Source organism: Tachyglossus aculeatus, chromosome 4 (assembly GCF_015852505.1).
Source record: "Tachyglossus aculeatus isolate mTacAcu1 chromosome 4, mTacAcu1.pri, whole genome shotgun sequence".
NCBI lineage: Eukaryota > Metazoa > Chordata > Mammalia > Monotremata > Tachyglossidae > Tachyglossus > Tachyglossus aculeatus.
In genome coordinates this window covers 97,365,588-97,380,323 of record NC_052069.1, presented here as the reverse complement: position 1 = coordinate 97,380,323, position 14,736 = coordinate 97,365,588, and the positions used below count along the sequence as shown (strand labels likewise).

Below are 14,736 nucleotides of genomic sequence, written 5' to 3'. Positions count from 1 at the left end.
TTCTTCATCACAGTCAATCTACAGTAGTTGTTGGGCACCTACGGTATGGAGAGCATAGTACTAGGCATTTGGGACAGTTCAATAGAGGTAAAAGATAAGATCCTTGCCAACAAGGACTTTACACTCCAGTACTTAGGTTTACTGATTTTGAAAAGGGGTTTATGCTAATATGCCTGTCTTTTGGCAGTCATCGGCATACAGAAGCTCCTGAATAGAAAGAGTTAGGCAGAATATCAGAGTTGTATCCTACTTCCTTGTATCTCAGTGCTTAGAACAGTGCTTTGCACATAGTAAGTGCTCAATAAATGCCATCATTATTATTATTTAAGGATGTCTTGGTAAAGTAGAACAGTACTTGGCACATAGTATGCACTTAACAAATACCATTATTATTATTATTAAAGTAGAGAGGCTGGAGAGCCCGTTAAAATCCCACTTCCTTCCCTTCCTCTTGAAAATGGTAGAAATTGTGGCTGTTGTTATTTACCTTATCAGTCTTGGGAAGTAAAATAGTCTCTCTCCAGGTTTCAGTATGATTGCCTACATGCAAAAACAGGAAGATTTTTTTTTACAGAAACAGTAATTTTCTGGGACAGTCAACTTGTCAGATATTGGCACTGGGAACGATGTTATTTCTGAAATAGGCAAATTATGTTCTTTTTCTCTAATGTCTAATTATGGTTAAAAACCAATATTGGCCTTTTCCAAGCATTCTTAAAAACCATGCCCATATCACTCTGGGCAGAACTCCATCTTCTAGTGATGAGTCAACCAATCAATCAATCGGTGTATTTATTGAGCTCTTACTGTGTGCAAAGTACTGAACTAACACTTGGGAAAGTAGAATATAACAGTAGAAACATCCCTGCCCACAAGGATCTTACAACCTAGAAGGGAGCTTACAATATTGAGGGGATGAAGAGTAAAGCAGAGGTATTTACATTTCTAGCTTGGGCAGGGGCTAGCGAGTGGCAGGCAATCTGCTGTAAGTCAAATCTCACCTTTGCTGGGCAGCAATGGTCTCGAGGGCAGAGACTTAAGTTTACTGTGCAGAAGAGAAGAGAAGCAGCGTGGCTCAGTGGAAAGAGCCCAGGATTGGGAGTCAGAGGTCTTGGGTTCTAATCCCGGTTCCACCCCTTGTCAGCTATGTGACTTTGGGCAAGTCACGTAACTTCTCTGAGCCTCAGCTGCCTCATCTGTAAAATGGGGATTAAGACTGTGAGCCCCACGTGGGGCAACCTGATGACCTTGTATCCCTCCTTCATTCATTCATTCAATTGTATTTATTGAGCGCTTACTGTGTGCAGAGCACTGTACTAAGTGCTTGGGAAGTATAAGTTGGCAACATATAGAGACAGTCCCTAACCAACAATCAATCAATAGTATTTATTGAGCGCTTACTGTTTGCAGAGCACTGTACTAAGCACTTGGGAAGTACAAGTTGGCAACATCGAGAGACAGTCCCTACCCAACAGTGGGCTCACAGTCTAAAAGGGGGAGACAGAGAACAAAACCAAACATACTAACAAAATAAAATAAATAGAATAGATATGCACAAATAAAATAAATAAATAGAGTAATAAATATGTACAAACATATATACATATATACAGGTGCTGTGGGGAAGGGAAGGAGGTAAGATGGGGAGGACAGTCTAGAAGGGGGAGACAGAGAACAAAACAAAGCATATTAACAAAATAAAATGAATAGAATAAATATGTACAAATAAATAAATAGAGTAATAAATACATACAAACATACATACATATATACAGATGCTGTGGGGAGGGGAAGGAGGTAAGGCAGGGGGATAGAGAAGGGGAGGAGGGGGAGAGGAAGGAGGTGGCTCAGTCTGGGAAGGCCTCCTGGAGGCAGTGAGCTCTCAGTAGGGCCTTGAAGGGAGGAAGAGAGGTAGCTTGACGGATGTGCGGAGGGAGGGCATTCCAGGCCAGGGGGATGATGTGGGCCAGGGGTCGACAGCGGGACGGGCGAGAACGAGGCACGGTGAGGAGTTTAGAGGCAGAGGAGCAGAGGGTGCGGGCTGGGCTGTAGAAGGAGAGAAGGGAGGTGAGGTAGGAGGGGGCGAGGTGATGGAGAGCCTTGAAGCCAAGGGTGAGGAGTTTCTGCCTAATGCGTAGGTTGATTGGTAGCCACTGGAGATTTTTAAGGAGGGGAGTAACATGCCCAGAGCTTTTCTGGACAAAGACAATCCGGGCAGCGGCATGAAGTATGGATTTTAGACTGTGAGCCCACTGTTGGGTAGGGACTGTCTCTATATGTTGCCAATTTGTACTTTCCAAGCGCTTAGTACAGTGCTCTGCACATAGTAAGCGCTGAATAAATACGATTGATTGATTGATTGATTGAAGAGGGGAGAGACAGGAGGATGGGAGATCAGAGAAGAGACTGATACAGTAATCCAGATGGGATAGGATGAGAGCTTAAACGAGCAGGATAGCGGTTTGGATGGAGAGGAAAGGGCGGATCTTGGCAATGTTGCGGAGGTGAGACCGGCAGGTTTTGGTGACAGATTGGATGTGAGGGGTGAACGAGAGAGCAGAGTCGAGGATGACACCAAGGTTGCGGGCTTGTGAGACGGGAAGGATGATAGTGCCGTCAACAGTGATGGGAAAGTCAGGGAGAGGGCAGGGTTTGGGAGGGACGACAAGGAGTTCAGTCTTGGACATGTTGAGTTTTAGGTGGCAGGCAGACATCCAGATGGAGATGTCCTGAAGGCAGGAGGAGATGCGAGCCTGGAGGGAGGGAGAGAGAGCAGGGGTAGAGATGTAGATTGGGGTGTCATCAGCGTAGAGATGATAGTTGAAGCCCCCAGTGCTTAGAACAGTGCTTCGCACATAGTAAGCGCTTAACAAATGCCATCATTGTTATTATTAAGAAGGCAATGGTAAGACACTTCCATGTTTTTACCAAGAAAGCTCTGTGGATACACAACCAGAACTGTGAGCCTGTTGTTGCGTAGGGACCATCTCTATATGTTGTCAATTTGTACTTCCCAAGCGCTTAGTACAGCTCTCTGAACACAGTAAGCGCTCAATAAATATGATTGAATGAATGAATGAATGAGTTGGGGCGTTCTGGGAGAGATGTGTCCATGGAGTCACCATGGGTCGGAGACGATTCAACAGCATAAGACCAGACAAGATCTCAGTGCTTAGAACAGTGCTTGGCACATAGTAAACACTTAACAGTCCCATAATATTAATAATTATAATATATAATGATAATAATAATTACTATTATTTGGAAGGCTCTATATAGATCATTTTACAAATTAAGAAGTACAAGCTTATACCCGCTGTCAGACTTGCCAGTTTGAATGAGTATCAGAAATTCCAATTCTCTTCTTCGTATTTTGAAACTTACCAGCTACAGAAATAATGATCCCAGAGTTTAAACTTTTCTGTCAATTTGCTTGCATGAGACACCATGGAATACTTTGTGTGTTTCTGCAGCTATATTTTCTCATCATTAAGGAAAGAGGAAAAAGCTATTTTTTTCATGACTAAGTGATGACTCAGAGGACATAGGTCTGATCAATGGGGTGACATGGTGTCATTTTAATCCCTTCACTGATCCTGGCCATGGAGAGCACTTGCCTCAGGATTCTGATTTACTCCTGGAATTTGCTGACAGCGGGTATAGGCCTCACTTCAACTTTTCTAACATCAGTTCTCTCTCATAACTTCAAATCGTGGATCCTGTAGGAATGGCCCAAGAACATCTTGGGCAGAATGAGCTTGACATATTTGAACAGATCAGGCAAATCCCCGGCCACCATTGTTCTTCTTCTGGCCACCCAGATGCAGAAGATACCACTGGCTTTTTTTTTAATGATATTTGTTAAGCACTCACTATGTGGCAGGCACTGTACTAAGTACTGCAGTAGATGCAAGATGATTGGGCACATTCCCTGTCCCATATAGGGCTCACAGTCGTAATCCCCACTTTATAGGTGAGGTAACTGAGGCAGAGAAATGAAATGACAAGCAAGCATGATTTAGTGGATAGAGCAGATGCCTGAAAGTCAGAAGGACTTGGGTTGTAATCCTGCCTCTGCCACCTGTCTGCCGTGTGCCCTTCAGCAAATCACTTTACATCTCTGAGCCTCAGTTACCTCATCTGTAAAATGGTTATTAAGAGTGTGAGCCCCATGTGGGCAGGGACTATGTCCAACCTGATTTGCTTGTATCTACCCCAGTGCTTAGTACAGTGCCTGGCACATACAAAGCGCTAAACAAATACCACAGTTACTATGCCTGGCACATAGTAAGTGCTTAACAAATACCACAATTACTATTATTGTTATTAAGTGATGTGTCCAAGTCACACAGCAGACAAATGGAGGAGGCAGAATTAAAACCCAGATCCTCTGACTTGCAGGCCTATGCTCTTTCCATTCGGCCATATTGCTTCTCAGCACCTGGCTCCTCTGAAGGTGTTGCTTTGTCAGAGATCCCTGCTGTATTTAACTTCAAATTGAGTTGCTCTACTATGTGTTCTAATGCAGCGTGGCCTTGTGGATAGAGCATAGGCCTAGGAGTCAAAAGGACCTGGGTTCTAATCCGAGCTCCACCACTTGTCTGCTCTGTCACCTTGGACAAACCACTTCACTGCTCTGTGCCTCAGTTACTTCATTTATAAAATGGGGAGTACGATTGTGAGCCCCATGTCGGGTAGGGACTGTGTCCAATCTGAATATCGTGTATCTACCCCAGCGCATAAAGCAGTGCCAGGTACAGAGTAAGTGTAACAAATACCATAAATAAATGCCATGATTCTGGGAGTCTGAAGAGTAAATATAACCCACCCCATGGTGCTGTTGTGCCTTTGGAGTTTGGACTATGAGGTGTTTTCCTTCAGGGTGGGTCCAGAGACCGCAGAAAACCCTGTCCAAGAATCCCCACCCATGGCTCCTTCCCTGGGCTATACTTACCACCACTCCCCTTTGAATCCATCAGTCAATCAATTCTTGGTTCTGTTGTACTCTCCCAAGTGCTTAGTACATGTTCTGTACATGTGAAGCATTCAATAAGTACCATTGACTGAATTGATTAATTAATGGCATTTATTGAGTGCTTACCGTATGCAGAACACTGTCCTAGGCTCTAGGGAGAATTCAGTATAGTTGGTTAGCTTATTCTGGGCAGGGAATGTGTCTGTTTATTGTTATAATGTACTTCCTAAGCATGTAGTGCAGTACTGCACCCATTAAGTGCTGAATAAGTACAAATGAATGAATGAATGAATGAAGGTAATCCCTGTCTTCAAGCAGTTTACAATCTTGTGAGTTTAAATCCTTCTTGGGAAACTTTAATTAAGTCCCCAAATTCTCAAATTTGGAGGGAGGTGACTTTTCTTAAATTTATATGTTTTGCAACATTTTGCATCTGAGATAACCACCAATAGATTGCTTTGTGAGGCAAGGGCTAGATTGCCTATAAGCTATGGCACTTAACTATTAGGCTTGATGTCTCTCATGATGAGAGGGTCCTCAGAGCAAAATGGCATGAGTTCAAAGCTGCCATCCTCCAACCCCAGCTTTAAGTACATTTCTTTCTTTGTACCCTTGGGAATAACCAAGGTCCTTACTTACAAGTAGGTTGGTAAGCATCACAGACATATCAGTGGTGGTAAAAAACAAGGCTCATTTTGGGCAGGGAATGTGTTTACCAACTTTATTGCCTTATACTCTCCCAAGCACTTCGTACAGTGCTCTGTACATAATACATGCTCAATGAGTGCCACTTCATACAGTGCTCTGTACATAATACATGCTCAGTGAGTGCCATTGCTAAATTGCCTTTCAGTTTGGGGCAACACAAGTAAGCGCTTAACAAATACTATTATTATTATTATTATTATTATTATTATTATTATTATTATTATTATTATGGACTGCATCCAACCACATTAACTTGTATCTACTCCAGGGCACCATGCTTGGCACATAGTAAGCGCCTAAATACCTAAAATAGAAAAGGAAAGAAGCCCGGTATGTTTTTGCTTTGTGCAGATCCAAGCGCAAGGGCAAATATTGTAACTACCCCAGCGCTTAGGACAGTGCTTGGCACACGGTACAAATTCCGCAACCATCATTATTCATAATTTGGTCGACCAGTTTGTGAGCTCTCCAATCCCTCGTGTCCCCCTCCCATCCACCTGTGTCCCACTCTCCGGCCCTTTCAGCTCCTGTCTGCTCTTCCACTTTCTGCTTATTTCATTCATTCATTCAATCGTATTTAGTGAGCACTTACTGTGTGCAGAGCACTGTACTGAGTGCTTGGGAAGTGCAAGTTGGCAACATATAGAGACAGTCCCTATCCAACAGTGGGCTCACAGTCTAGAACTGTCACAGTCCCAGCTCTGCCACATGTCTGCTGTGTGACCTTGGGCAAGTCACTTGACTTCTCTGAGCCTCAGTTCCCTCATCTGTAGAATGGGGATTAAGACTGTGAGCCCCAGGTGGGACAACCTGATCACCTTGTATTGCCCCCAGCACTTAGAACAGTGCTTTGCACATAGTAAGCACTTAACAAATGCCATCATTATTATTATTATAGAACAGAATTAGCAGACATGTTCCCCGACCATAATGAGCTTACAGTCTAGAGGGACAGATAGACATTAATATGAATAATTGGGTAGTGACCGTCTCTGTATGCTGCAAACTTGTACTTCGCAAGCGCTTAGTACAGTACTCTGCACACAATAAGTGCTCAATAAATACAATTGAATGAATGAATGAAATAAGCAGAAAGTGGAAGAGCAGACAGGAGCTGAAAGGGCCGGAGAGCGGGACACAGGTGGATGGGAGGTGGACACGAGGGATTGGAGAGCTCACAAACTGGTCGACCAAATTATGAATAATGATGGTTGCAGAATTTGTATCGTGTGCCAAGCACTGTCCTAAGCACTGGGGTAGTTACAATATTTGCCTTTGCGCTTGGATCTGCACAAAGCAAAAACATACCGGGCTTCTTTCCTTTTCTATTTTAGGTATTTAAGCGCTTACTATGTGCCAAGCATGGTGCCCTGGAGTAGATACAAGTTAATGTGGTTGGACGCAGTCCATAATAATAATAATAATAATAATGGTATTTGTTAAGTGCTTACTATGTGTAAAGCACTGTTCTAAGCACTGGGGGGATACAGGGTGATCAGGTTGTCCCACATGGGGCTCACGGTCTTAATCCCCATTTTGCAGATGAGGTAACTGAGGCACAGAGAAGTTAAGTGACTTGCCCAAAGTCACAAAGCTGACAGTTGGCAGAGCCGGGATTTGAACCCATGCCCATCCAGCATGTGGCCTAATGGCCAAGGTATTGGCCCCCTAAGCCAGGGGTTGTGGGTTCGAGGCCCAGCTGGAGTGGATTGACTTTTCCCCGTTCTAGACTGTGAGCCCACTGTTGGGTAGGGACCTTCTCTATATGTTGCCAACTTGTACTTCCCAAGCGCTTAGTACAGTGCTCTGCACACAGTAAGCGCTCAATAAATATGATTGATTGATTGATTGATTGAGCAACAAAAGGACTTCCTTTGCAGAGAACTTTTTAGTAGCCTGTGTGGAAGCTATTTCTTTTGCAAGACAAGGTATTTTGTTTGTTAGCCAAAATTGCAAGTGTATTATATGTGTCCATTTCAAACACCCACTCCCAACTCACCATTTTCTTTCCTACATATGAAAAAGGCTGTGATTGCATTGTCACGAAACTAAATAGTGAATGCCATTTTTGTTTGTCATTGTAATTTGCCTTTAGAAGTCTAAGTCTCCTAATCCAATAGACTAAATTCCTGTTTCTCACCGACATCATCTGGCTTCAGAGTGATGGTTTTCAAAGCTCTACAAGTTTTTATCTACATTCTCCTTCAAAGCAGTTACTGAAATGGAAAGCATTACTTGGGGAAGTCTGACTCTAATTGTGTTAAATCATTTAAATTGAATAACTCAATGTGAATATTGGAAGGGACCAAGGGGCCTCAGAACTCACTGCCTTTCCAGACTCCCGTGTTCCTTCCACTGCCTAAAATGAAATCCACCTTTGCTTGAAAAGGACACAGCGAAGATCACTTACATCCTATTTGTAATTGTTCTTTTCTTTGTAGTTGTTCATAAAATCCCTTTCTTTTTTCCATCTTGCTTCCTCCAGCCTCTGCCCTCTTCAGCCTGCCTTAGATTCAGCTGGGTGAGTCATCCTAGACACTGATCAGAGGGCTGTTTTCCTCGTCTGAAGGCCTCCAAAGGCTCCCCATGTTTCTTGCATGAAAATGTCACTCCTGCAGACAGCTGCCAAACCCTCCATCTGCTCTAGCCCTCTTACCTAACTGCTTTTTCTCCCAGTACACCCTGGTCCGTGCGCTTCATTTCTCCTAAGCTAACTTCCTAACAGCTGCTCGCTTTCAATACTCCTTCCTGTGATCCATTGCTCCTGCCTTTACCCTCCTGGAACTCTGCAGCTCTACAAAACCATGTTCCTCACCTCCTTCAAAAGCCTACTAAAAAAAGCAGCACCTCCAGGAAGCATTCCCTGATTAACTGCACCCATATCCAGATCATGGTCTCCCCCATTCACTACTGAATCATACTTTATGTATTAATTTGTTATTGGTTCACTGATCTGACATTAATCCAGTCTGATTATTATTGCTACCTTTGTTCATGTTCTTTTACCTGTTGTACATTTGTTCATTTAGATATGGTGGTTTTTCCTATTAGATTGTAAACTCCTTAGGGGCAGGAATTACATTTTAAACTACCTGGGTGTGGCCCCAAAGCACTTATTCCAGTGCTCTGCACACCACAGGCACTCAATCAATCCCTCTGCTGCTGTTGCTGCACCTGCTAATGATTTACAAACTGATGATTATATGGACATTGATGTTGATGTAGTTGTTGATGGTATAGATATTGTTATAGGATATCTCATGGGTACAGGGCTGCTGCATTCTATTTTCTTTTTTTTTTTTAGAAAAGCGCATTGAAGCATTTGTTTTGAAAAACAAACTTGGATTTTAAAATGACAACATGGACTTCCCAAACGTATAAGAAAAAAAAAGGTAGGTTGATTTGGGAGCCTACTAACCCTGATAGGGTCCTTTAAAGTTACTGCTTCAAGAAAGTATCTGGATAATCTCATAATGTAGTTATGCAGAATCTCTTTCACATGAGCAGTTTCTGGAGCAGTCCTATTATTCTTCATTTGGTCCTAGTCCACAGAGAAACAACCAAAGAGCCAAAGAGCATATCCAAGTAGAGCACCCTATAAAACCTGGCCCTACATGAAGCCAGACTGCCTTCCTGGAATTAGTTGTAAATAGGCACCCCTAAAACCCTGGAGCTTCTCACAGTTGGCTGTTGGCTGTCAAATTATTGAAGGCATGAAAAATAATTTTGGTCTTTGGGCTAATTTGGGGGAGTGAAATTCTGATCAAGATGAAAGTAAAAATATTACCATCATAGTAACTTGTTGGGAATGTCAATATCATGAAAAATACAATAAAACCTTGTCGATGACAGTTAGTTACGCTCCTGCAAACGGCACAACTGAAAAACTGATTGGGGTAATTGGAGCAATGGGAAACATAAGGTTAAGTTTCCACAGCAATGGGAACTGAACAAGACTACATTGTGTGGAACTAACACTGTGTGGAACTAATTTTGTGCAGGGGAATGGGTTTGAAAGGGGCTAATAATGTGCAGGGGAAGGAATGCTGAAGGGAGTTAGTGATGGCCAGTTTTTAATGGTCAATAAGAGAAATATGATGCTGCGAACCATGAAATTGGTCACAGTAGGGACAACCACAAAATGGTCAACCTGCAAAAGAGAATACAGCAAGTGACACTGTTTTACAATATATTGAGACTGGGCTATCCACCAGAGTTTAACTTTTGTTTTTGTTTTGTTGTTTTGACCAAAAAGCCTGTCTGGGAGAGGAGATCAGCAGTCCTCCTTATTTTATTAATAGGCCACATCTTTATTAGCCCATTTTTATGGTCAGATTTGATTCATTCATTCATTCATTCAGTCATATTTATTGAGCACTTACTGTGTGCAGAGCACCGTACTAAGTGCTTGGGAAGTACAAATCGGCAACATATAGAGACGGTCCCTATCCAACAACGGGCCCACTAGGATCACCATGATTTTCATAATGGTGGGATAATGTTCAAAATCTTGCATCAAAATAAGGTGCTAACTGAGGCATGGTTCCTGTATCTTTTGTGACTCTCATTTTTGGGATAAGATTCAGCATTTTGATCTGTCAAACCAGAAATTTGTGCCAGGGAATTAGTTAATGGGCCTTAGTTTCTGGATCTAGTTCACTTCAACACTCAAATTTAAGAAAAACAAGAATACAGTCACTCCTGCCAAACGCCCTGCTGGATATCTCATAAGAAGCAAAGTGTGTACCACTGCTTTCTTAGGCATATACATTCTTGATACAGCATTCGGTTGTGTTTATATCATGGATGCAAGGACCTCCAAGGACACCCTGAAAAGTTTCTTGCCAGCATCTAATTTCAAAAACTCTTGCACTCACAGACACATTCACATATTCCAAATTTTTATCCAACCATCTCAGACATTTCATTGCACCTTGTGGAATTGGATGTAGCCAGAGAGAGGAGTTTCTGTGTTCTGACTTTCATTATCCCATCTTATGAACATTCCTCCTGACCCAACTTCTCTTTGTCTTTGAAGAGCAAGGCTTTTGGGTCTGTACCCCATCCTCATTGGAATGGAGTATTGATAGATTTATTTTTCAGTGTCAGTTATCTCAGGAGTAGATGTGTATCATTTGGACTGTGAATTGTTTAAATGGTCTCCTGTCCACCTATGTCATCCTTCATTTTATTTTATGTGTAAGTCTACCCTTACATTATCTCCTTAGTATAGGTCAGGGATAATAGCTATTTATGATTTCAAAGAAAAGCTCTTAATCATTCTATCAGAAGCCCAATCTTTTGGAAAAATGAAAAGCATAATGGAAGAGGAGTGTCTGAATATCTTTATTCCATCTTATTACACACAATTCCCAGTCATTGTTGAAGAGCTGAAAGCAAGTCAGTGGGAAAGTATGCAGTTGCCCCATTTAAAAATTAGGATAGCAATTAACCTTGTAGGAACTATGTAAGAGGAGAAGAAAAATGCAGTGGCAGCCTGTTTATTGATTTAAGTTTTGAGGCACTCCAAACCCTGAGATTAAGCCTAGAGTTGAGTAGCATAGAGTGCCACAAGTTTCAACAGTCAAAAAAGTTTCTGTGGGTTTAAGGGAGATGATGAATGGAGAAGGAAGACCAGGGTTGGGAAGAGGTGTATTTTAAGGATTAAACTATTGATTAATAAATCAGGCCCTGTACTGCTGTCTCTCTGGCAGGGTTACCAACTGTTGAGTGCCAACTTGTACTTCCCAAGTGCTTAGTACAGTGCTCTGCACACAGTAAGCGCTCAATAAATACAATTGATTGATTGATTGATTGATTGAGATGGATTTTTACAAAAGGTATAAAGAACATGAACTGCTTGTCAAGCTTTCTTAGTGGCACAATTTTACATACTGTACTGATGGTAATTGAGCATCAGCAGACACCCAGCACCCTGGGGTAGACCTCTGCAGAGCTTGCAAGCCTAAGTACCTGGGAGGAAGGGTCATTGCAGGGAAGTAGAAAACCCAGTTTCTCTATTCCCATCATCCTTGCCTCTTTCTGCCACAGACCTCTGAAATAACAGCCTCCTGCCTGCTCTCCACAGACTTACTGATCAGGGGATGAGAGAAAAATTTCCTAAGGAGGAGAGGGGGAAGAGGGAAGTGAGAAAGGAGATATCAGGGGAGAAAAGAGGAAGTAGGAAGGGGAGAATCAAGAGGGAGGGGGGAAAGGAAAGGAAAAGGTAAGGGGGAAAAGAAAAGTGACAGAGGAGAGAAGGGTGGAGAGGAGAACTTGGAGGAAGGGAGGGTCGTCTCCATAAAGTCCATAGAAACATTTCAATGTTTATAAATTTGGTAGGGGCAGGATGGAATTCATTTGCCCTGAATTGCAGTGGAGCAGCTGTGACTCTTGGGGTGGAGTTCTGCTCCTCGGGACACATAGGATGGCCACAGTTGCTGAGTTAGACAAAAATTAATTAAATCATTCAATTGTATTTGTTGCAGGTTTACTGCATGCGGAGCACTGTCCTAGGCACTTGGAAAGTATAATACAGCAAAGAGAGACAATCCCTGCCCACAGTGATGCAATTTTAGGTGGGCTTTGGAGATGGGTAGAGTTGTGGTCCGCTGGATATGAAGGAGGAGGGAGTCCCAGGCTGATAGAGTACATGAGCAAGAGATCAATAGTATCATGTTTCTTGTGGGTAGACAGTAATATTTGATAACGTTGGCCACAAGATATTTTCTAAAGGACTAGGTCCCATATCACTATCACTAAGTTTTTAGCTTGGCCTAAAATTCAAAGCTATGTTAACTCAAGATTCTGTAGTGTAGTTTCTTCAAAGATGTGACTGCCTTTTTGATTCCATTTTATTTCTTTTATCTCTAATACTGGAAAGTGTGCTTCACAGGAAGCTGAATCAATCAGTCAGTTGTATTTATTGTGTGCTTACACTATGCAGAGGACTGTACTAAGCACTTGGGAGAGTACAGCACAATAGACTTGGTACACCTGTTCTCTGCCCACAAGGAGTGTACAAATCTAGAGAATTGGGTAGTAGGTATAAATTCTGTGTCAGTGAAAATTTTAGGGCTTCCTCTGTGGAGATAGCTGCCTCTCCTCATAAGAAGGTCATGGTTCTCATCCCGGCTCTACCACTTTTCATTCATTCATTCATTCATTCATTCAGTCGTATTTATTGAGTGCTTACTGTGTGCAGAGCACTGTACTAAGCGCTTGGGAAGTACAAGTCGGCAACATATAGAGATGGTCCAACAATGGGCTCACAGTCTAGAAGGGGGAGACAGACAACAAAACAAAACATGTAGACAGGTGTTAAAATCGTCAGAACAAATAGAATAAAGCTATATGCACATCATTAACAAAAGAAATAGAATAGTGAATATGTACAAGTAAAATAAATAGAGTAATAAGTCTGTACAAATATATATACAAGTGCTGTGGAGAGGTGAAGGAGGTAGGGTGTGGGGGGGTGGGGAGGAGGAGAGGAAAAAGGGTGCTCAGTCTGGGAAGGCCTCCTGGAGGAGGTGAGCTCCCAGCAGGGCCCTGTAGGGAGGAAGAGAGCCAGTCCGGCGGATGTGTGGAGAGAGGGCATTCCAGGCCAGGGGAAGGACGTGGGCCGGGGGTTGATGGCAGGATCCCACTGTTGGGTAGGGACTGTCTCTATATCTTGCCAACTTGTACTTCCCAAGCGCTTAGTACAGTGCTCTGCACACAGTAAGCGCTCAATAAATACGATTGATTGACAGGCGAGAACTAGGCACGGTGGTCAGCGGCAGAGGAGCAGAGGGTGCGGGCTGGGCTGCAGAAGGAGAGAAGGGAGGTGAGGTAGGAGGGGTGAGGCGATGGAGCCTGCTGTGTGACCTTGGGCAAGTCACTTCACTTCTCTGTTCCTCAGTTGCCTCATCTATAAAATGGGTATTAAGACTGTGAGCCCCATGTGGGACAGGGATTGTGTCTAACTTGATTTTCTTGTATTCACCCCAGCGCTTAGTACAGTGCTTGGCACATAATTCTTAACAAATATCACAATTATTATTATTATTTCTTAGTCTTATCATAAACTCATAGCAGCATTTCAGTGGAAGCAGCTTGGCCTAGTGGCTAGAATACAGGCCTGGGAGTCGGAAGGTCATGGGTTCTAATTTCACCTCTGCCACTTTGCTGTGTGATCTTGGGCAAGTCACTGCACTTCTCTGTGCCTGTTACCTCATCTGTCAAATGGGGATGAAAACTGTAATCCCCATATCAGACAAGGACTGTGTCCAACCTGATTAGCTTGTATCTACCCCAGCACTTAGAACAGTGCTTGACACATAGTAAGCCCTTAATAAATACCACTGTTATTATTTCAGTGGAAATCTTTTGTGCCATTGTGTTCATTCACTTCCAAAGTGCACAAACTCAGAACTATAATTGTTCCAGGAAAGTGAATGTATTTCTAGATTGTGAGCCCGTTGTTGGGTAGGAATTGTCTCTATCTGTTGCCTAATTGTACTTTCCAAGCACTTAGTACAGTGCTCTGCACACAGTAAGTGCTCAGTAAATACGATTGAATGAATTAGTCTCTCCTCCCTGCTTGAAAATCAAAGGAGATATGCCGTGAGCTTCAGAAGGCTCCATCATGGTGCTGACAACAGATGTGACATGCATATTTTTTGCATATCTACTAAATGATGACATTTTGTGTGCAACATAACTGCCCTTTCAATTGTTGCATTCCAGATGCATTTACATGTGTAAATAAACATTTATACATTATACATGGGTATCTATCTAGATGCCTAGATAATGGTAATTATGTCGGTCAAGTACTCACTATATTGCCAGGCACTGCACTGATCCCTGGGATAGATACAAGATAATCATGTGATACAGTCTGTGTCTAAAGGGAAAACAGAAATTTAATTGCCATTTTACAAATGAGGAAACTGAAGCACAGAGAAGTTAAGTGATTTTCCCAAGGTCACTCAGCAGGGAAGTGGCAGAATAGGGATTGGACTCCAAGTCCTCTGACTTCCGGCCCTGTGCTCTTTCCACTAGGCTCT

The 14,736-nt window shown here is 42.7% G+C and overlaps 1 protein-coding gene across 10 annotated transcripts in view; it reads left to right on the top strand.

Moving 5' to 3' along the window:
- RALYL (RALY RNA binding protein like) overlaps positions 1-14,736 on the top strand; it is a 670,673-nt gene that overhangs the window by 229,834 nt on the left and 426,103 nt on the right. For 4 of the 10 annotated variants that reach the window (XM_038745782.1, XM_038745785.1, XM_038745784.1 and 1 more), the window contains 2 exons: positions 8,169-8,204; positions 8,988-9,075. The exons of 3 other annotated variants lie outside the window; for them this stretch is intronic. In XM_038745782.1, the coding sequence (XP_038601710.1) occupies positions 9,036-9,075 (40 nt within the window). In that variant the 5' untranslated portion in view covers positions 8,169-8,204; positions 8,988-9,035. Of the gene's footprint in view, positions 1-8,168; positions 8,205-8,987; positions 9,076-14,736 lie in introns of those variants that run through there. 3 more of the 10 variants (XM_038745780.1, XM_038745779.1, XM_038745781.1) reach the window with 1 other exon arrangement.